Source organism: Lates calcarifer, linkage group LG19, assembly GCF_001640805.2.
Source record: "Lates calcarifer isolate ASB-BC8 linkage group LG19, TLL_Latcal_v3, whole genome shotgun sequence".
NCBI classification, from domain to species: Eukaryota; Metazoa; Chordata; class Actinopteri; family Centropomidae; genus Lates; species Lates calcarifer.
The window spans coordinates 24,215,198-24,235,881 of record NC_066851.1 but is presented as its reverse complement, the minus strand read 5'-3'; the positions used below and the strand labels follow the sequence as shown (position 1 = coordinate 24,235,881).

General features: G+C 42.3%; 2 protein-coding genes and 1 long non-coding RNA gene across 4 annotated transcripts; 1 reads left to right on the top strand and 2 right to left on the bottom strand.

The window, feature by feature from the left end:
* Nucleotides 1-4,370: 4,370 nt before the first annotated feature.
* Nucleotides 4,371-8,694, bottom strand: sptssa (serine palmitoyltransferase, small subunit A). The gene is made up of 2 exons (XM_018672998.2): nucleotides 8,499-8,694; nucleotides 4,371-6,519 (listed from the first exon to the last, which is right to left on the bottom strand). The coding sequence occupies exons 1-2, from the start codon at nucleotides 8,599-8,601 to the stop codon at nucleotides 6,416-6,418; spliced, it is 207 nt and encodes a 68-aa protein (XP_018528514.1). The 5' UTR covers nucleotides 8,602-8,694; the 3' UTR covers nucleotides 4,371-6,415.
* Nucleotides 8,695-9,001: 307 nt separating this feature from the next.
* On the bottom strand, nucleotides 9,002-11,987 carry eapp (e2f-associated phosphoprotein). 2 transcript variants are annotated; one of them, XM_018672995.2, is made up of 6 exons: nucleotides 11,800-11,987; nucleotides 11,128-11,309; nucleotides 10,905-11,009; nucleotides 10,711-10,825; nucleotides 10,507-10,635; nucleotides 9,002-9,883 (listed from the first exon to the last, which is right to left on the bottom strand). In XM_018672995.2, the coding sequence occupies exons 1-6, from the start codon at nucleotides 11,877-11,879 to the stop codon at nucleotides 9,589-9,591; spliced, it is 906 nt and encodes a 301-aa protein (XP_018528511.1). In that variant the 5' UTR covers nucleotides 11,880-11,987; the 3' UTR covers nucleotides 9,002-9,588. The 2 variants fall into 2 exon arrangements, with proteins under 2 accessions (XP_018528511.1, XP_018528513.1); XM_018672997.2 differs by having other exon boundaries at nucleotides 10,905-11,006.
* LOC127143589 (uncharacterized) lies at nucleotides 11,316-13,617 on the top strand. Its single transcript, XR_007815151.1, has 3 exons — nucleotides 11,316-11,481; nucleotides 12,569-12,671; nucleotides 12,757-13,617. It is a non-coding gene; the product is annotated as an uncharacterized LOC127143589 (long non-coding RNA).
* Nucleotides 13,618-20,684: the final 7,067 nt, after the last annotated feature.

The following is a 20,684-nucleotide window of genomic DNA, read 5'->3' as shown; positions in this document are numbered from 1 at the left end:
CCACAGGAAAATGCCTGACAAGTGTTTCAGTCATCAGCTCAGGATTAAAGTCCATGTTTTAAGTCAGTCAGTCGAGAGCGGTCAAACCAACAGAGGGTGATATAACCCTGACAGAGGGCTGGGCGATATGGAAACAAATCTTATCGCCATCATTTTTGTATCAGTGGATACTGATATTTATCAGTTAAAGGTTCCTTTTTACTCCTCAGAGATGTGACGACATCATGAGGTTCATGTTGTTGTGCAGGTTTCTCGGCCTGTGTCCGTCGGGGCGTCTTCTTCTTCGGTAACTTCTGTCTGGTTCCCTCTCCTGACGTGCTGCTCCTTCACTCTGTGCTGTGAATCAACCTAACATGACATGATCACACGATTGGTTCAGCACGGCGCTATTCTCATTGGCTTTTCGTATCGAGTTCTGTCGACGCTGTTATCGACCATGTCTTATATTTCTATCGAGGAAATTAATTTAGCAAAAATGATCGTTTTATCACCCAGCCCGGCCCTGACACTCTGTCGTCCTATTTGGACGCTGCTGGACTTTCTGTTGTGGTGTTGTGGGCTGTCTGAGCTACGAAAACCACTAGAACCCCCCTGAGGCATCTCGTTGAAATCTACAAAACTTTTCACTAAAGCTTTATTTTATGAGTCCTGTACTGAGCAGCTAATTTCCTGGAAACTTTCCTCATGATTAAAACTTCACTGGTCTTTATCTGTAAATCACAGGAATATTTTTAAGGGAAACAGAGAAAGTGTTAGTTTCTACAATTATTAAATATCCACTCATCATATTTGAGCTTTTAAAAAAAAAAAAAAAAAGGTAAATTATGTGGCAGGTAAGTGAAGAAAAGCTCATAAAGAGAGTTTCCTAGAGAGACAAACAGAAGTTCTTCGTTCTTGATAAGACAGAAAATATTCCACTGTGTCACTTCCAACTGTTTGTTAATCATCATTTAATCATGATTTATCAGTTACATGAATATTTATTGATCAGAGTCATGAATCCAAATTAAGAATTTCTCTTTGTCTGTTAATGAGCTGTTTTCCACTGACCTTTCCAGGTCATTTTTAGGAAATAATGAGGAAAGTTTCCGACACCTCACAATCACCTACAACACTGACAGGTGACGTCTGTTCCTGTTTTTCTTGTCCATTTGCTTAATTCATGAACTTGAAATAACAACACTGAAGACGCGAAGCTCTGAAGCTGCTTCTGAAGCTGTTGTTGACTCTGCAGGGAAAATGAATCACACGTTGATATCTGCTGATTATCAGCTTCAATCAGACTCTTCTCTTTTACTCCCAGCCTTCAAAAACACATCAGCTGAGCTGTGAAGTAAACCTCAAATTACAACACGTACACACACTGGCAAGCAGTCATTCTTTCCTCCTCTGTCTGGCATCAGATCAGAAAGGAAACAGAGGTCTGGTTACTGGTTAACTCAGACGATGAAGCTGTTCTCACGTACGCACGACGAGCTGCTGACTGGAGTTTGAACCGACATCACTGGAGGCACAAGAGCACACAGGACGCTCAGACGTCCTCAAATAACCTCTGATTCAGACACAGTGCTGCTGAACTGCTCTGCCTGATCATCTGGATTTAAAAGTCTGTTTTCAGTAATTCTCTCAGACCTCCAAACACCTGTACAGGGATATTCAAACACACACTTTCTTCATCCAGACCACATTAGACCCGGTCTGGCTCAAAACCCAGTGTATCTAAGACTTGTCAAACCTGGACAAGATTCACACAGAGACTCTGAGGACAGTTTGAAATAGTTTCACGTTTTTAAACGTTTTAGTCCATTTTTAAAAGCAGAATTAAAAATGTGATTAAACTGACTTTTATCCACATGAACAACACGGCAGCAGCTGAAGATCACAAACCATTTACACCTGCAATAACTTTTCAGCCAATTAGGAAGAACATACATGGACATATCATCATCTGTTAAGATGATATACTGAATTTTTCAAACAGCTGCTTTTTTCCACAACCAGCAGTTACAGAGCGACATGATGATTCATGAAGACCAGTTTATCTCCTGATGAATCTAAGTCCAGTATTTCCAGAAACAACGATATGAGAGCTGAGAGAGTCAACCAGAGCAGATAAACAGAATCTCTTTACTTATACTGTAAAACAAATATCTGTTACAGCTACTTTAAATCATTAGAACATAAAAACAAAGCCATGGACATTCAGTGTGTTCATATCCCACCTGATATTTACAAAACAAACTCCATTCATATTTCACGGTGCTCAGTAATGCTCACTGATCAACTGCTAATACACATCCTGGTTTGATTCAGGTGCTGTATGGCCTTTATGCCTCTGCTTTGCATGATACCTGTCTAATAATGCATCACAATATTTATATTAACATTCATATTCCCAGTTTCACTGCTTTGCCTGTTTTTATTGTTGCATGTTTTTAATAGAACCTGACAATGATGATTATTTCGCAGCTGCCGTGTATTTTGTTGTTTTTGTTGTATGTTGCGAAGTTTCCCACTGTTAACTTTTAAAAAGAAATGGCTTGTTTGTTTGTTTAAAAAGTCCATAGGACAGGGCCTTGGGTGGTTGAGTAACCAATAAAAGCGCGACCTCAGGTGATTGGCCAACTACGCGACAGAGGAGAGAGAAGTGCGAACGGAAGCTAACTTCCTGTGCAGTCTGACCTGCTAGCTTAGCGTTATTGTAAGTTTCCCGCCAAACAAATGCTGAAGATAATATCAAACTAGGAACCCACCTGAGAACCAGGACGAGCTCCTCGGCGACATCTCAGCAGAATCCACCTCGACATCACGCGTGTTGGAAGTTTGGATCGTTTCCTGCTCTCCGGCTCCGTGTCGCTGACGTCAGACCGCTGACTTGTCTCTTGACTTGTTCCGTCCAATCACCAGCAGGAAGTGTTGCCATACCGTTTCGAACGTTGTAGTGTAATGACGCGTTCAACTTTAATCGGCGCTGGAATTTTCGACAGAGCTGGAAGGAGGAGCTCAGTCGCCCATTGGCTGATCAGTCAATCTGTCTTCTCATTGGCTGTTGACGACACTTTACTGTCGCACACAGAATGGGAGCTTTTAGTTTCACACTGAAACATTTTCTCAGACTTGTGGAGCCTTAGAGGGCAAATCTTTTGTTCACATTCACAAAGATAAAATTCTCTCGCTTTCCCACATTCACTAATGACTATGATCATTTTGCAGTTAGCATTCTGACCCTTTTTGTAAGTAATCAATCAAGTTTTCATTTATTTACTGTATTTCTTCTTCACCCACATTGTTTTTCTTTTACTGCTTTGCTGTTCCTTGATCTCTTTCAATTTAATCTCCATTAAAAAAAGAAAATTAATCATCAACTTTTGATAATCGAATAATAATTTTAGATATTTTTTAAAGCAAAAATGTCAAATATTTGCTGTTTGTAGTTTCTCAAATGGGAGAATTTAATCATTTTCTTTGCCACATATGAACAAACTGAATTTCTTAGGATTTTGAATTGTTGATCAGACAAAACAAGATAATTGAAGACAACAACACATTTCACTATTTAAAGTGGTGTTACATAATTATTAATCAATTATTCAAAAACACACACAATTGGCAGATTAATCAATAAGGAAAATGATCAGACGTTTAGCCCTGTTTGTGTCCAATCTTAGCCTGACACTCTGACAATGATTTTCATAAACAATCTGCTGATTATTTTATCTGTTAATAGGTTGATCTATGAATATAAAACCTTCTATCACAGTTTTCCAGTTCAAAGTAACATCCTCTAATGTTTTGTTCAACCAACAGTCCAAAAAGAGATTCAGTTGAAGTCTACCAGGGAATGTTTCGGTTTCTAGACTGAAAATAGTTGATTATCAAAGTACTTGCCAACTGATTTTCAATCAATCAATCAATTGACTGATGGCTTCAGCTCTGCTCTGTTCAGATCTGTTGTTTTCTGATTTGCAGGTTGGTCTGATGATCGTTGATGTTCTGTCTCCATCTAGTGGCTGAAACAGACAACAACACTCTGACCTGCTGAGAACATGTGCTTTGTTTGTCATCCTTACACTTGGTTTGATTTTTAAGAAAAGATTGAAACGTAACATTTTTAGGACTTTTAGGAAGAAGAATAAAAACCTGCACCATCTGCTTTACTGAGTCGCCCCTCCCTGCTCCAAAGACTGCGTCAGTAAAAGTATGCAACTCATTTGAAACATGTAAACAGACACTGGTGGATTATTTAATGTTATGTTATTTAGTTATTTAATGTTCAAACGGCCCGTTATACATTGAAAGGAGTTTTAGATTCTTCAGTGCTTCTTCACTGAGCTTCTCCGTCTCTAATAACACCAGGTAAAACAAACTGCTGTAGCTTAGTGAAATATCCCTTTAATGATTTCAGTTATAGAACAGTATTTAGCATCAGTAGCTCACAAAAAACCCACAAATATTTTATTCTATACGCCAACATATTTGACTACAAAACTTTACAAATATGTATACAAGATTATATACACAAAATTGAGAAAAATACACAATTTTGCAGGGAAAAATAATCACAATTTTCCAAGGGATATCAGTTAGCAGTCAGAGGACATGTAATAAAATATGATTACATTGAAAATGGAGCTTCTCAAACATCGAATGTTTCTGTGCAAAGAGGAAACTGTTAACGTCACCTGCTGTGCGTCTTACGATAAAAAAAGCAGGAATTTAAAAGGACAATTGTGTCATTTTCAACCTGTTCATCATCGTTTTCCTTCACTCTCCAACTTCAAACCCAACTGTTCATGAGCCGTGAGAAGTCGAGGTTACTCTGTGGTGAAAAAGTCTCATTTAGGGCTGAGATGGACGTTTAATTTACTAGCGCAGTTTCCTGAAGGTTTGAAGTCGTTATTCCAACTTTGTTGGACTCTTCAATCATTCTACTGACTTTAAAAAGAGAAAATATAAATAATATTAAAATGAACCACTCCTCTAGCTGTGGGACATGGGGTAAAAGTTCAGCTCATACTGGTCCCTGTATGCTTCAGAGTATTTACTACCAGACTCCTTGAATGGAGTCTGGTGATGATTCTGGTAAAAGATCCCTTTTGTTCAACCAGAATCGGCCAGTTTATCAGTACCAAACTCCATGGGGAAAAACAGTGATTTTACAATAGTGTTATTGTGTGGTAGTTTTACTTATTTCAAAGTATCTGATTACTTCTTCCACCACTGAAAGTCACACAGTAACACAGACACACTAACAGATGGAGGCAGTGGTATTCCAGCAGCTCCTGGTTAAATTCCTGTTTTTGTCAATGGAGATATAAAGTGATGTTTCTGGTTAAACTAAAATGCTGTTAGTATAAAACCTCAGTGAACACCAAATAGATTGACAACTAGTCTTTAGTTTTTGTGACAGAAAACTTCACTACAATCAATCAGATATGGTAAACTTAAAAAATTATCAGTACTAGACTCCATTGACAAAAACAGGAATTTTACTGAGCAGAACACAGGAGCTGCAGGAATACTAATGCAATGTTAGTTTGTGTTACTGTGTGACTTTCATTAGTGGGGGAAGTATTCAATTACTTTACATGAGTAAAAGTACCACACAATAACACAAACAAACAGATGGAGGCCGTGGTATTCCGGCAGCTCCTGAGTTCTGCTCGGTAAAATTCCTGTTTTTGTCACTGGAGTCTGGTGTTGATATATAGTGATGTTTCTGGTTAAACAAAGAGCAGTGTTTCATGTTTCATTACAGAGCATCTGTATGTTGACAGAGAGGGTTTTAAAAGTGCTGTAAAATGATGGTGAATGTTGAAAATGGCTGAGAGATGTTCCTTTAAAGCCCACTTTGACCAAACTATCAGGCTTCATTCAGAGACCTGGCGCCGCTCTAATCATCATATTTGGCTCAAAAAAAGTATTTTCTCCACCGGCTGCTGTGCGTTTCCTGCTCTGGAATAAAACTCTAAGACAACAGTGGTTTGATGTCTTAATGGAATAAAAAAAAAATCGCCCAGTCACTCCACCCGACCACACGTCCATACAGTATATAATTACACATTTTCAAAACTGTCAGGTGCGACTGAGTCAAGGAGATAAAAACAAAGACGCATGAGACAAATCTAAGCACGCTCCTCCACGGCTTTCCCTCCAAGACGAGCAAAGGAGAAACAGTCCCAGGGAATAACATCGTCCAGCTTGGCCTCCAGCACGATGCTCAGAGCTTTGACCTTTGATATTGAATTAGCTTTGGAAAAAGGAGGAGAGACGCTCTGCATCAGCACGGTAGGAAACAATCCCCACCTCAAACCCAGGAGAGACAGGCAGGCAGATGGACGGACAGGAAGCCAGAGACAGACAGGACCAGCAGGGGAGTGTGGGTAGTGGGTGGTGGATGGACGGAGTCATCGTGTCATTGGACGACCTCGAAGTAGTGCAGGATAGCCATGATGTGCTGAGGCATGAAGACGTAGCCGGTGTAAACAGCCATGCCAGCCACAGAGATCAGCAGGGAGTCTGAGCAGGAGGCGTTAAGGAGGAGCAGGTAAAAAACCAGGAAGTAAGTTAGCATGTTAGCATGTTAGCTCTTCCTGTTCCCTCGTTCCAGAGTCAGTGTGTTTCTGGTTAAATGTCTGAAATAAGGTCTGTGGTTTTAACACAAGCTCAAGACATTTTCAGGTTTTATTCTCCGACATAAAATGGGTCAGTAAATCCCCCACTCCTGATGTTTGAAGCTTTTACGTGTCTTAAAAAAGGCGGTTGCTAACGAGTGTCTAAATGAGACTACAGAGGTTGTCGGGGACGTTAACATGAAAACCCATCTACTCACCAGTCCACCTTTACAGCCTCGTTGTGTTTCTACTCACGCTCTTTCAAACTCTCACTAACTTTCTAAGAAGAAAGGCTTTTGTAGAAGAGCTCAGAGACAAGGACCGAGGACATGAATCTGGTGCTGGACCTGAGGATATACGACTAAAGACTGAGGACCGAGGATCGAGGTCCAAGGACTATAGACTAAAGACTGAGGACTAATAAACTAATCCTACAAGATTTAGGAACTTCATTTGCACTGACTTGTAACAGGGAGAATGGAGTCTCTGTCAAACACCTGTTGTGTCTCTGTGTAACTTTGGTTTCTCAGGTTCGATCTCCCTCTAACTGAGTGACAGTCAGCAGCTTAAACTGCTGGAATCAGGTCCAGCAAGTTCCAGAGTGATGCTGAACTGTAGATCAGTTAAAAAGTTCTTCTCTGATATCCAGGAAACTGACACACATATCAACAATTAGAAACAGAGTTTGGTTTGTTTGTTACAGCCACAGCACTTCCTGCTCCAGGAGGAGAAGAGGATCATGGGTAAAATGAACATTTATGACACTGCGTGCTATTCCCTGTGGGGCGACTTAATAACATGATGATCCCTGAGCAGCTGGAGCGCTTGTTAACATTTGATGGGACACAGCACTCGGGCTGATTCACACAAACACACCTGACCCTGAGGGAAGAGGAGATACAGGCTGAGGGTGACACTGCAGCAAGACGATACATCATGTACATAATGTGATACTGACGTCTTCCTGCAGCCATAACACCATGATACACTTTAATTATTAACTGTCCGTCCTTGCTGGATGAAGCTGCCTTTCTTTCCAGGTTTAAGTTTTCCTGACTTCACTGCTGAGTTAAACCTGAGCTTATGTTGTCTGATAATAAAGTTAAGACCGTACAGTATGATGTAACATGTATTTACTGGCATGTGTGGATCACCTGACTGTGGAAGCTGTTGTAACTGGCTGCCGCCAGCCTAGCCTCGACGCCGCCCGTGCTCTTAAAACATGCGAAATTCCGTTGACAATTGTATCGCTTTTGTGTTTTTACTTACAGACACAGCTGTGGGAGTAGCACAGCAAAATCTGACGCCTTATCTATTCCGTTACAGTAGAGTCTTTAATTCGGCTGTAATTCTTCAAACAAACATGGATGATTTTGTTTCACAAACCCGATTTTCTTTTCTCCTCCGTAACACGTTAGTGACCGATCACCCAGAACTCCGTTTAAAATTCTTCGCATTTCACACATCTTCACTTACAGATTAAAGCACGTCCATTGTAGAACAATATATTATAATTTTACTGAATCGTTAAAGGGGGTTCTTTAATTCGGCATTCATATAAAACATAAAAATGTTGTCCAGTTTTACTACACATACAATTTGTCTTCGTTGACGTTTACGACCGGTTCAAACCCTTAATTTTAACAGCAACGAGGGCCAAGCGGTACGCTGTCTGTATGCCGAATTTGCCACTAAGCCCTACAATTTAATGAAACACATTAATTATCATTCACAGCACAAATTAAATGCGTGTTTTCATTAGCAATGTTAGCGTCTTGTCGTCGGGTAAGCGCTAGGCTAGCCCCGCTACGGCACTAGCTCAAGTTAGCATATTAGCTCGCTTGTTCAGCCCAGTCTGAAGTTAGTTCTCTCAGAAAAGGATACTGAACACCGTCCGCTCCCAGGGCTCCAGCATGTACAGCGCCGTCACCAGCAGGTACTGGTAGTAAAACCAGGATAACTGCTTCCAACAGTCACCCAGAGCCATGGTCCCAACTTCTCAAACGTCAACTTATTTTCCTTTTCCTCTCTGCTATTCTTTTTTTTTCTCTTACGACGTGATTCGTGATGGAGTCATTTCCGGTAACGTCTGGCGATCAATCATGAGGTGCTTATTTGCAGCCAATCACAGCTCCGCGTTCGAACGCACAGCTCTGACGCAGGCCGGGGAGTTCCAACATCCTGATTTCAAAATAAAAGCAGAGATTTATGGATGACTGCTACAAAAAACGTTTTCAGCTGAAATAATTTGCATCTTTTTGTCTCGTTTTAAATTCTCATACAGAGATATCTGTGTTTGAAACATGTATTTTATTTAAAGGAAAGGTCTGCTGATGTTATGATGCTTATTCTCAACAAATCCCAATAAATACACTAAAGCTAGCAGATATGATCCAACCATTTATTCCTCTGAGCCATAGAACAAAAATATGAGAAACACATTAATGTTAGACTGGGCAACATGTTCCTTCATCACCATGAACACAAAACTGTCTTGTGGATGTTTTGAAGCCACCAAAAAAAAAAAAAATATATATATATATATATAGCAGCTCAGTGGACAAACACAAAGTGCAGAGGTATGTTTGAGAGAATGAAAACACTGTCTTCGTTACACAGCCTGTTCCCCACAGCACTGACAGGTTTATTTTTTACCTTTAATATCATCTTCCTCACAATTCTCAGAAAAAAGGCGGGACCCTTGTTAAAAAGGTTTGTTTATGTGATGTGTTCAGTATTTGCCTCCAACGTCCTGTATCAGTCGGGCTCCACTGTAAACGGTTCAGTATGAGAACTGATGCACGTTCAGAGTCAGATTCCAGTTTTTGTTTAGAAAGATAAACAGATGATCTGGATCCAGATTTATGACCGATAGATCGGTGCAGATTCTCCCTCTCAGTCGGACCCGTTCAGCTGAAAACCCTGTGAGGAGACAAATTAAAACCCGTCCTGCTCCGAGCGTGCTCAGTCCGTCTCAGCAGTGGCTGGCCAGGATGTTGAAGAAGTGGTACACTTCATCTTTATCGAACACGGCCACCTCCGTGGAGCACTCGGAGCACTGCACCGGGTGGTAAACCTCGTCGGCGTCCATCCCTGCCGGCGCCGGGTCAGGAGCCTCGTCGGCGGGCGTCTCTGTTTTCTGTCCCCTCCTCCTCTTCCTGTTCCTCCGCTTCTTGTCCTGCTGCGTTTTGTAGCGTAACACCTCGTTTTTCTTCACCGTGCAGTTCATGACGAACATGGCTCGATACTGCGTCCGGTACTTTTCATGCCTGAGTGAACACAACCAAGATATTTTACTGTCATTACAAATCCCAACAACTCAACACTTCATCAGTGAAGTGAAACCTGAAGCTGTTCAGAGATACTGTGACGTCAAACACCTTCACCTGATGATTCACTGTTTGATCGAGTCAGAGAATCTTTCCCGCTCTCCCAGAATCAAAGAAAACATCTTCAAATGTCTTGTTCTGTCCGACTGACAAAGATATTCAGATCACAGTGACCTTTTAGAAACTCTGACCAGAGAACAGCTGATACTTTATCTCATAAATAAAGAACCTGTTTCCGTCATTTTTCAAGCCAAAGAGCCAAACATTCACTCCTTCCAGACTCTAAAACACATTACTGGTCTTTTTCTCACGACAAAACATTTGAATGCTGTGACATGAAACAATATGTGAAACACATGCATGAAGAGACGCAGCACAGCTCAGCTCCACGTTAACATAATGTGACTTTACGGATGTTTGACAAACTTACAAATCTCCTTCCAAATCAGACTTTGATGGACTGTGAACAAAGTGGATTAAAACACACAAAGACGAACAGCCCGACCGTCAGGAGGTGATGTGAGAGAAATCATTGCTCACTCTCACGACAAACCCAGCCTCACCTCTGACAGTCCAGGCAGAGCGTCGTCATGCAGGCGGGACAGTTGAGGACGGCGTCGCTGCTCGGTAAACCCTGAGGACGACCGGGCCGCGACCGACACGCTGCTGCCGGTCGTTTCCTGCTGCCATACCTGGACAGGAAGACGACAGGTGGTCAGATCTGGTGTCTCTTCTAGATGAAGTTAAATAAAATCTGAGCGTCTTACTCTCTCCTCTTGGCGTCCACCCAGGCCTGGTCTCTGTCGTCCTCGTCTGGGTCGTACAGCAGCTCGTCGTTGGTCGGTATGGTCCGCTGTCTCTGCCTCTGACCTGTGGAGCTGCCTGCACAGGAAACAGATTTAACTGAACTGACGTGTTAACTTGCTGCTGACAGGAGGAAACTTTCATGCTGGGCTCTTACTGGGTGTGTCCTCCTCCTCTGAGTCCGAGTCGAAGTAGACGTTATCGTACATCCGAGGATTAGGAAGTCCAGGACCTCCTCCTCCTCCACCTCCTGAGGTTTCTGCTGCAGAACAAACAAACACAGCACAGTCCTGATCCTCGGAGCAGAATCACTGGGTTCATGTGCAAACTGTGGCTAACACTGCCTGCAGTATCACAGACCGACTGCAGGTGAGTGTTACCTGCTGAGGCCGGTCCCCAGGTTCCCTCCATGGTCCTCATGGTGGAGCTGAGCTCTGCCTCCATCTCCTTCTCAAACTCATCCCCGCTGGACGACTCGCTCTCCCCCGTCAGGTACTCTCTGATCAGCTTCTTCTTCTGGTCCGGAGTCCCGTTCAGCAGCACGTCCAGCTCGTCCTCCGAACTGAAACACGGCGAGAGAGAAGCTCACTTTTGGCTAATAACAAAACTCTGACTGGTTAATAAAGTTAATGTTCGTCCTCAGCGAGCTGCTGGTTCCTCTCAGGGTTTCATGAGGTGAGAGTAAAGATCCACTGAGTAAACCCTCATCCTGCTGGTCTACGTGCATGTCATAGGTGAGTTTACTGTATTTTGTAGCGGAGGCTGTAGATGCTGCTGTGTGTGGCATTGGTTCAGATCATTTTCTGTTCAAATAAACATTAATAACTGCACTTTTAAAAAAATAGTATTTTGCTGCCGTGTTTAACTCTTAAATTAGAAAATACGTTTTTTCTGTTTAGCATTAATCTAAATTTGACCGCGTGTAATTCTCCAACAAACACTTCCTCAGACTCAGTTCGCTTCTCTTCAGTCTCCTCCGGTTTGTTTACGTTAGCATTTAGCTAGCTAGCCTCGCGGTGCTGCAGCTACGCTAACTGTTTTATTAAACCGACCTGCTGGCGGCTCTCTCCTCGTCGCTCGGCTCCTCGATCTCATACGAGTCATAATCCTGTGATTTATTCAGTTTGTTCATTTTGACTCTTTGACAGAGTTAAATTACAACAACGTGAGCTGCTAACGAGTTAGCAGTTTGTAGTGACTGTTTCCACTTCCTGTTCTTCTTCTTCGTTCACTTGATTAACCGGAAGTTGGCGAACATTGAAATTACTCACTATCGCCACCTACTGACCAGGACTGTGGCTACAGCTGAGATGTACACTGTAAAATAAAACAATTCAAATAAATTAATCCGTTTACGTCCAATTGTAAATATAAATAGATAAATGAATGAATGAATAAATAATCACAGTGAGTCTTAGTGGTAAAACTGTGATTTTATTCAATATAAAAACAGTTATATTTGGTAGTAATATATTATAATATATAAACTACCTCCGAGGTATACACACACACACACACACACACACATTTACTTCTCTACTTTTGGTCTTTTTTCCTGTACCTTACCGCTGCTTTCATCTTGTAATCTTATTGTACAGTCATTATTTGATTTGTAGTAAATAATTGAACAAAAAATAATGAAGTGACTTGTCACTGGTTGATTGATGACTACAAATATCTCAGATTGTTATATACAATCTTTATTTAATCTGATAGTCTCATCGAAATCGAGATCTGACCTGAGTAACCATAATTAACCATTTGTCCAACATCTGAAATGTGATGCTGCAAACTGCTGCTGTTACACCAAACTACCTCCAGATGGAACCAACAGACCAGAGATGTCATCATGGATGTTTCCCTCACTCAGAGGTCAGGGCAGCTGAAGTTCTGTTTGAAGACTTTATCCATGAAATGATACGAAGTAAGAGGAGTAAATTATTTCATTAATTTAAATCAGTGAATTCCCATCAGAATATTAATCTGCAAGTTGACCTCTGACCTTTCAGTAGAAGAGGGGAGACAGATGAAGACATGAAGACACCTTTTCCTTCCATTTTTTGTTTTCTCTCCATCCTGTGTGTGGGGTCTATTTTCATCACTGTGAACACCAACCTTAAAGGCTGAATAAAATACATGCACAACAAAAACAAGGTCTTGAAGCCTTTTTTTAAGAAGTAATTTCTTCTCTTCATTCATCTCTTGTCCGACACTGTAGCTGCACTTAGCTTTGACTCGGTTGTTTAATCTTTTTTATTCTGTTTTACTTAATTTGATTCTGCTCTTTTAAAATTCAGTTGTTATTTATTGGTTTCTTTATATCTTGTTTTAATGCTTTTTATGTCTCATGTAAAACACTAGTAATTGCAGTTATACAAATAAACCTTTATCTTGCACCCTTCAGTTCAAAACTCATGTTCTGTATAGATCATCTGTTCCCAACCTGAGGGTCGAGACCTCCGTAGGGAACAAATGATAAATCTGTGGGGTCTTGAGATGATTAACGGGACAGGAAAAGCTTTTTAAGGACACGAAAACAATCTAAACATCAGTTTTTGGTCTTAAAGGGCCACAAGCCAAAAAGGTTGAGTCCCACCGATGTGGATCATACGACCCAGAAACTTGACCACGCAGCATTTTCCATAACACCCTGTAGCATGGTGTCTCACTGAGCATCTGAAGACGGACCTGATATCTGAGTCATGACATTCAATGAAAATGACCTGAACTGTGGCGAGGAGACGATTGGATGCTCCATCATGATAACACGTCCACTCACAGTGCACTGACAACACTTCTTCCTGTTCCCCAAAATGAAATTCAAGCTGAAGAGTCGGTGTTCTGACTATGGATGGGGATCAATAGTTAATTGATATTTTTAAGACTGCTTAATAATTCGTGTCTTTATCGATACCACTATTGATACTTAGCAAACTTCTGAACACTTTGCAGATTCAACCATTATAAACAAACAACAAGCAACCAAATGAGAAACCAGGTGAGAATGAGGATGTGACAGCTCCAAGGACTGAATTCAAAACCTTTATTGGACAGTCAGCGTAATATGGGTCTATAGGCCTGTTTGTGTGCCAGTGATCTTGATCCCCATCCCTAGCTCTGACACAGTAGAGGTGATCGGGACTTCCAGAAGGCGTGGCAGGAGCAGTGTCCACAAGGCGACTACTTGGCAGACAAATTTAAATCGGGTATGGTTTTTGTTAAAGGTGCATTCTCAGAACTGTTTGATTGCACCTCTGATGTGTTCAGCAGCCTCTTTCAAGTATCTGCTCTGTCCATCAGCAGGCACTGAAGACTTTACTGCCCTTCGTCATTGCACATCTTTGTGAAGCAGCAAAAACAAGATTTCTGAATAGTATGGACGAGGGAAGCTCTGTGCAACAGTAATTTTTTCACACTAGTCGTGTAAAAACAAGCAAAAATTTCATGTGTTGAGTTTAATTATTTTTCTGTCTGCAGCTACTGAGGTTTAGCTGCTGCACTGAGTTTTACCTTGACAGTTTGTCCTGATGCAGTAAACATACCCAGATAGAGTTTACACGTCTTTCTGGTGCAATTAAATAAATTTGTAGGAAAACAGACTTTGTGTGTTTATGCGTACGTATTCAGGTTTCTGTTCCTCTGTTCACTGTTTTTGTGTTTATGTCTTCCTCTGTTTTTGTTTGTCTGTGTGTGTGCTGTTTGTTTTGTGTCTTTTTCCCTCTAGCTTGTCCTTTAACGTGTCTTTGTGTTGTGTGACTGTGTGTCAGAGTGTGTGTTTGTGTGCAGAGCTGCTGGGTGACATTTTCCATTCCAGGTGTGACATCTCGCTCCCCTGACAGCCTCTTCTGCAGACACACACACTAAACAACTCCTCTCTGATTTTACCTGCCTCCCACACACACACACACACACACACACACCTTATCGTCCACCTCTGTCTCAGCTCTGCCGCTCGACAAGCTAATTTAGCCAATTACACACAGGTGTGATGCTAATTTCCCCGAGCTGGCAGCCAGCTCCTGGAGGAGGTAAAAATAACATAATTACACCCATCTGTCCCCCTACAGGCAGGCGGGCTCTCCCACTGGGTGTCGGCTCCACCACCGCCACCACAAAACACACACAGGAGAAAAAAACACACACACTGTTGGCTTTGATAATGGAGGAGAAGACAATGGACAATGTGTGTGTGTGTAGAGGAATCTGTGCTGTAGCCGCAGTTGCTTTTTCTCCTCTTTGTTTGAGGCTTTCAATGGATTTTCAGCGATACACAGCAATTTCCTGCAAGAAAAGAAAAACAGACTTTCGGTGTGGCGGGATAATTATGTGAAGCTGTTTTCGAAGGCGACGGGGTTGGATGTGTCACTGTTGGAGGGAGAGGAGAGGAGGAGGAGGATTCTCTCCAGAACACAAAATATATATCGTGGTCAGATCAGACTGAGGCCTCCAGACAGTGAAGGAAGCTCAGAGACTCTTTGGCAGTTTAGTAGGTTTGTAGAATAATGATGTTTAGGATGGTTCCCTGTGAGCCTCGCTTTCACTTTGGAATAGAGGTCTGCAGGGATGATGTGTTTCTGTAGTCCAGCCCTGAAGCTAACATTAGCCTGGTTCCCTAGAAAGTTAGTGATAGTTTGAAAGAGCGTGAGTAGAAACACAACGAGGCTGTAAAGGTGGACTGGTGAGTAGATGGGTTTTCATGTTAACGTCCCCGACAACCTCTGTAGTCTCATTTAGACACTCGTTAGCAACCGCCTTTTTTAAGACACGGAAAAGCTTCAAACATCAGGAGTGGGGGATTTACTGACCCATTTTATGTCGGAGAATAAAACCTGAAAATGTCTTGAGCTTGTGTTAAAACCACAGACCTTATTTCAGACATTTAACCAGAAACACACTGACTCTGGGACGAGGGAACAGGAAGTGCTAACGTGCTAACATGCTAACTGACTTCCTGGTTTTAGGACTCAGTCCTGTACTTAGTTACATTCCACTGTCACTGTTGTAACTCAGTACTGGATATTGTGGCTTCCTACAGAAGATTTACAAAAGACAAGACAAACCCCGACTCTAAAGCATCGCAGCTGATAAACCGACAGCCACCATGTTTGTTTGATGCAACAACACCTGCTTACAGTCTGCGGTCTGTAGTAAGAGACATAAACATGAGATGGAGAAGCAGCGGTGCTGATGATCCAGCCTACAGACCATCCCACCTGTCACCTCACTGCACCCCAAGCGTTTCCGGATCTAAATACACTTTGAGAGGATTTCATTATTGAGACTTCTGCTGTCATGCGGACATGTGAAACGCGTCTCAGAGGTCTTCCCACCCTGCCAAGAAAAATAAATTGGTCCTCGCACATAACCTCCTTATCTGCATTCCTGCCGTCACATAGTCCCTGTTTCCTACTGAGCGTGTGTGATGACTCTGTCCGTACAGGTGGTATATTCTACATTCTCACGTAGATGGATCTGTCAGTCTATCTGTCACACAGCGACGGGCTCCGGAGCCCCGCTGAGACCCACCACACTCCGACAAATAAAGGTCCAGAGACACCGCAGAGGGTCGGCTTCAGGAAAGAGGAAATAAGTCGACCTATAATAATAATGATAATATATATATAGCCTACACATATATGAGTGTGTATTGAGTGTGACACAGCAAATACAACAAAAAAACTCTTACCAGCTAACCTGGTGATTTATAGCAAAAAAGGGGAATAATTAAGGTATGTGAGTAAGTACACTTATTCATATCAGAGATTTTAAGTCCAAAAGAGTAAAAACAACATGCAACAGAAATGTAAAACACAAGACAAAGACATGTCAAAACAGTGTTGGATTATAAAGACAAAAATAGATTAGTTAATGAGTTACTTGTTTAAAAGGAATATATAATTAAATAGAAAATAAAACCACAAATGTTTTCAAATGTGTCATATTAATATGCAAATAATAGCTTCCCTTATTAGTCAATTAACAGTTAATTAACAAGCTGTTCTATAAATTAACAATTTATTTAGGCTCCTGAGATTAGCTGTCATCATTTACAGTTAACTCTGGTATGTTTGAACCTTAATTTTTGTGTGTAAATGATTGATAAGGTCAAACATCTTTGGAATCAGTGCAGTATTGATCAAGAACAACAGCTGCTGCAATTTACTCCAATGGACGATCATTCAATCGTCAAAGTCCATCCACTAAAGTTGTTCTTGTCACTAACAGGCTCAGACTGTTAACAACATTATGATAGGATTCCTACAGAGACAGAGCTTTTTGTTAAAGAGGAAGATCCTTTTAGTTTAACCAGAAACATCTCTATATATCTCTACCAGACTCCATTGACAAAAACAGGGATTTAACCAGGAGCTGCTGGAATACCACTGCCTCCATCTGTTAGTGTGTCTGTGTTACTGTGTGACTTTCAGTGGAGGAAGAAGTAATCAGATACTTTACTGAAGTAAAAGTACCACACAGTAACACAGACACACTAACAGATGGAGGCAGTGGTATTCCAGCAGCTCCCAGTAAAATCTCTGTTTTTCTGAATGGAGTCTGGTAGTGATATATAGTGATGTTTCTGGTTAAACAGTAGTCAATTGTGAGTCTGACAGCATTTCAGAGTGTACTTATAAATTGGTGGAGTTCTCCAAACATCCACTGATGTACACAGGTACAGGTACTCACCTTGATTCAGGTGGATTTGGTTTCTGGTGTTTCCTGCTCCTGGACCCTGCGGAGAACCCTGCTGCTCTCAGAGTGTGGGCTCCACCTGTTGGCCTGCGCCGCAAACACAGGAGACGGCCGAGCTTCATTATCTTCTGCCACCTCAGATGAGCTGCACTCGTCCATCACCCCCCACCCCCTCCTCACCCCTCCTCACCCCTCCTCACCCCTCTCTCTCTCCATCCATGTAAAAAGTGTGGAGACTTGATTATCAGCCCATGTCAGCGAGCTGTGATCTGCTGGAACCCACTGACGAGATGGAAACACACCTGTACGGCCACACACACACACACACACACACACACACACACACACACAAACACACATGAACACACACACACACTCTCCATGAAGTCAAATTAAATGACTCGGTCCCTTGTTATTTCCTCACACTTTCAATGTTCCTCTGACACTGGGGAATATACCAGTGTGTGTGTGTGTGTGTGTGTGTGTGTGTGTGTGTGTGTGTTACCTTCCCAACAGTTTGCAGCTGGATCATTTCCATCTTTTTCATCCCTCCATCTTTACCTGCAGTCTCTCTGTCTCTTCTTTAAACCTGTTTGTCCTCCTTTCACTCCTCTCCTCTCTTCCCTCCATCCTTCTCCTTTTTTCTTTTCTCTCTCTCTCTCTCCTTCCTCCTTCCTTGGGTTCTTGTCTTTTCTTCCTCCTTTTCCTGTAAGGCCTCTCTTCCCTCCATCATTTCCTCTCTCTCTTTTTTCTCAACCCCTCCACGTTTTTGCAACCCTCTCACTCTCTTCCTTTCTTTCTCCTTTGCTCTCATCCTTCTGTCTTTTCCTGCATTATCCTTTCCATCTGTGCCTCCATCTTTCTTTCTTGGATCTCTTTCCTTTCTTCCTCCCCCCATCTCACCCTTTACCCTGAACTGACAGAGTCATGGACGTCCAAGACTCATTGATGCTCATGACGTCTGATCCCAGGGAAGAGCTACTGAAGCTCAAACAGCTGAAAACCTTTAAGCTGCTGTGATAGAAGCTGAACACACAGACCATCACAGACCAGTTAGAGGGTCCTCAATGACCCCAGTCCATCACCGAGACCTCCTACAGTGGACAGAAACTGTTCAGCAACAGTTTGGGGAACATGACAAGAGTTGAAGGTGTTGACTCTTCCCCCAGATTCCCCAGATCTCAGTCCGATGGAGCATCTGTGAAAAGATCAGAAATTACAGGACTTACAGGATCTGATGTTAACTTCTTGGTGCCTGATACAAGAACCCTCAGAGGTCTGTGGAGTCCAGGTCCTGTCTCTAAGGCTGAGCCCTACCCACCATGATTTCGCTTTTTCAGTCACTACCCACAGTTCACGACCACAGGTGAAGGTTGGAACATTGATTGGTAAATCAGGAGTTTTGTCTTCCGACTCAGCTCTCACTTCACCACAATAGTCCGGTACAGTGTCCGCATCACTGCTAACGCCGCACCAATCCACCTGCCGCCCCATCCTACCCTCACTCGTGAACAAGACCCCAAGATACTTGTGCTTCTTCACTTGGGGCAACAACCGGATGGGACGAACCACTGCTTGGCCTTAGACTTGGAGATGCTGACCCTCATCCTGACCACTTCGCACTCGGCTGAAAACCATCCCAGTGCACTGGAGGTCTTGGTCTGATGAAGTGGACAGAATCACATCATCTGCAAAGAGCTGCAACACAGTCCTGAGGTTCCCAAACAGGACACACTCTTCACCTCGGCTGAGCCTTGAAACCCCGTCCATGAATATCACAAACAGGATCATAAATGAGGGGATCATAAAACCACATACAAACACATGAGGTCTCCCTCCCCCCAAATCTCCCTCTTATTCTCATTCGTCTGTAGATTCAACCTTTTGTCGTTTCATTTTTCTCTCCATTTCCTCCAAACCAGCCAATCGTTCAGCTCAGATTAGCATGTGAGAGAGATGCCGAGCAGATAAAAAAAAGACCAAGAGAGAGAGGGAGAGAGGGAGGAAGAGCGAACCAAAGAACGACCCAAAAGAAAGAGAGGAGAGAGGAGGCGACGGAGAGAGACAAAAGTCCAGCTGTGAGATGAACGCGGGATGAACGGAGGGAGAATAAAACGGATCTCATCTTTTCGTGGAGAGAAACTTCCAGAGCGCGGCCCCGGGGTTATTACCATGTAAATAACTCACACACACAAAACATCATCACACACACACACACACACACACACACACACACATTCAGTATGATGTTGCACAAACACAAACCGCACCAACACACACTCCTTTCACTGCGTTTGATTGGGTGTTTTTGAATGAAGTTGGCTCCTGCCTGGTATTTTGATGAAGTTGGTTATTTATTGGGTGATGAAATTAAAGTTAATTGCTTATTGGTATTTTAATTAAGTTTCTTTCTCTGTGGGTGTTTGAGTGATTTTTGGAGTATTTATTGGTATTTTAATGAAGTATTATTTGGCTGCAGACTCAGTGGGGGAGCAGCTGAACAGGCATACACACAGCAGGTGGCCCGAAAACACACACATGTAGAGATGTACACAAGTCAGCAGCAGACACACACGCACACAGGATTAACACACAACCAAGCCTAGATTTACAGTAAATATACATGCATATATCTAGTTCACATCCAGGGACAAACATACATACAGTACATGCAGATATCAATAACTATTCTGTGATGCTAATTTATTTCTAAAGGTGCTTTCCTGAAATAAATCTGAGGCCCGAACTTCACACACTTTTCTAATCCACTTTCCCTATAAAAGGACAGAAACCAACATGTTAAGATGGGAGCAGATTCAAGATTTTTTTTGTCTTTCCCAAGGGTCACCGTGTCAGATTAGCCAGTCAGAGCGCCAACAATACTGGTGCAGGAAATCCTGAAACCAGGAAGTAAGTTAGCATGTTAGCACTTCCTGTTCCCTCGTCCCACAGTCAGTGTGTTTCTGATTAAATGTCTGAAATAAGGTCTGTGGTTTTAACACAAGCTCAAGACATTTTCAGGTTTTATTCTCGGACATAAAATGGGTCAGTAAATCCCCCACTCCTGATGTTTGAAGCTTTTACGTGTCTTAAAAAAGGCGGTTGCTAACGAGTGTCTAAATGAGACTACAGAGGTTGTCGGGGACGTTAACATGAAAACCCATCTACTCACCAGTCCACCTTTACAGCCTCGTTGTGTTTCTACTCACGCTCTTTCAAACTCTCACTAACTTTCTAAGAAGAA

What these genes read in the sequence shown, in the direction of transcription:
- sptssa (XM_018672998.2), bottom strand. Translation starts at nt 8,601, where the DNA reads ATGGCTCTGGGTGACTGTTGGAAGCAGTTATCCTGGTTTTACTACCAG. An exon ending in CTGGGAGCGGACGGTGTTCA is followed by an intron (nt 6,520 to 8,498) that starts GTATCCTTTTCT and finishes CCTCCTGCTCAG; the next exon opens with ACTCCCTGCTGATCTCTGTG.
- eapp (XM_018672995.2), bottom strand. Translation starts at nt 11,879, where the DNA reads ATGAACAAACTGAATAAATCACAGGATTATGACTCGTATGAGATCGAG. An exon ending in GAGGAGAGAGCCGCCAGCAG is followed by an intron (nt 11,310 to 11,799) that starts GTCGGTTTAATA and finishes GCCGTGTTTCAG; the next exon opens with TTCGGAGGACGAGCTGGACG. An exon ending in GTGGACGCCAAGAGGAGAGA is followed by an intron (nt 10,636 to 10,710) that starts GTAAGACGCTCA and finishes CTTCCTGTCCAG; the next exon opens with GTATGGCAGCAGGAAACGAC.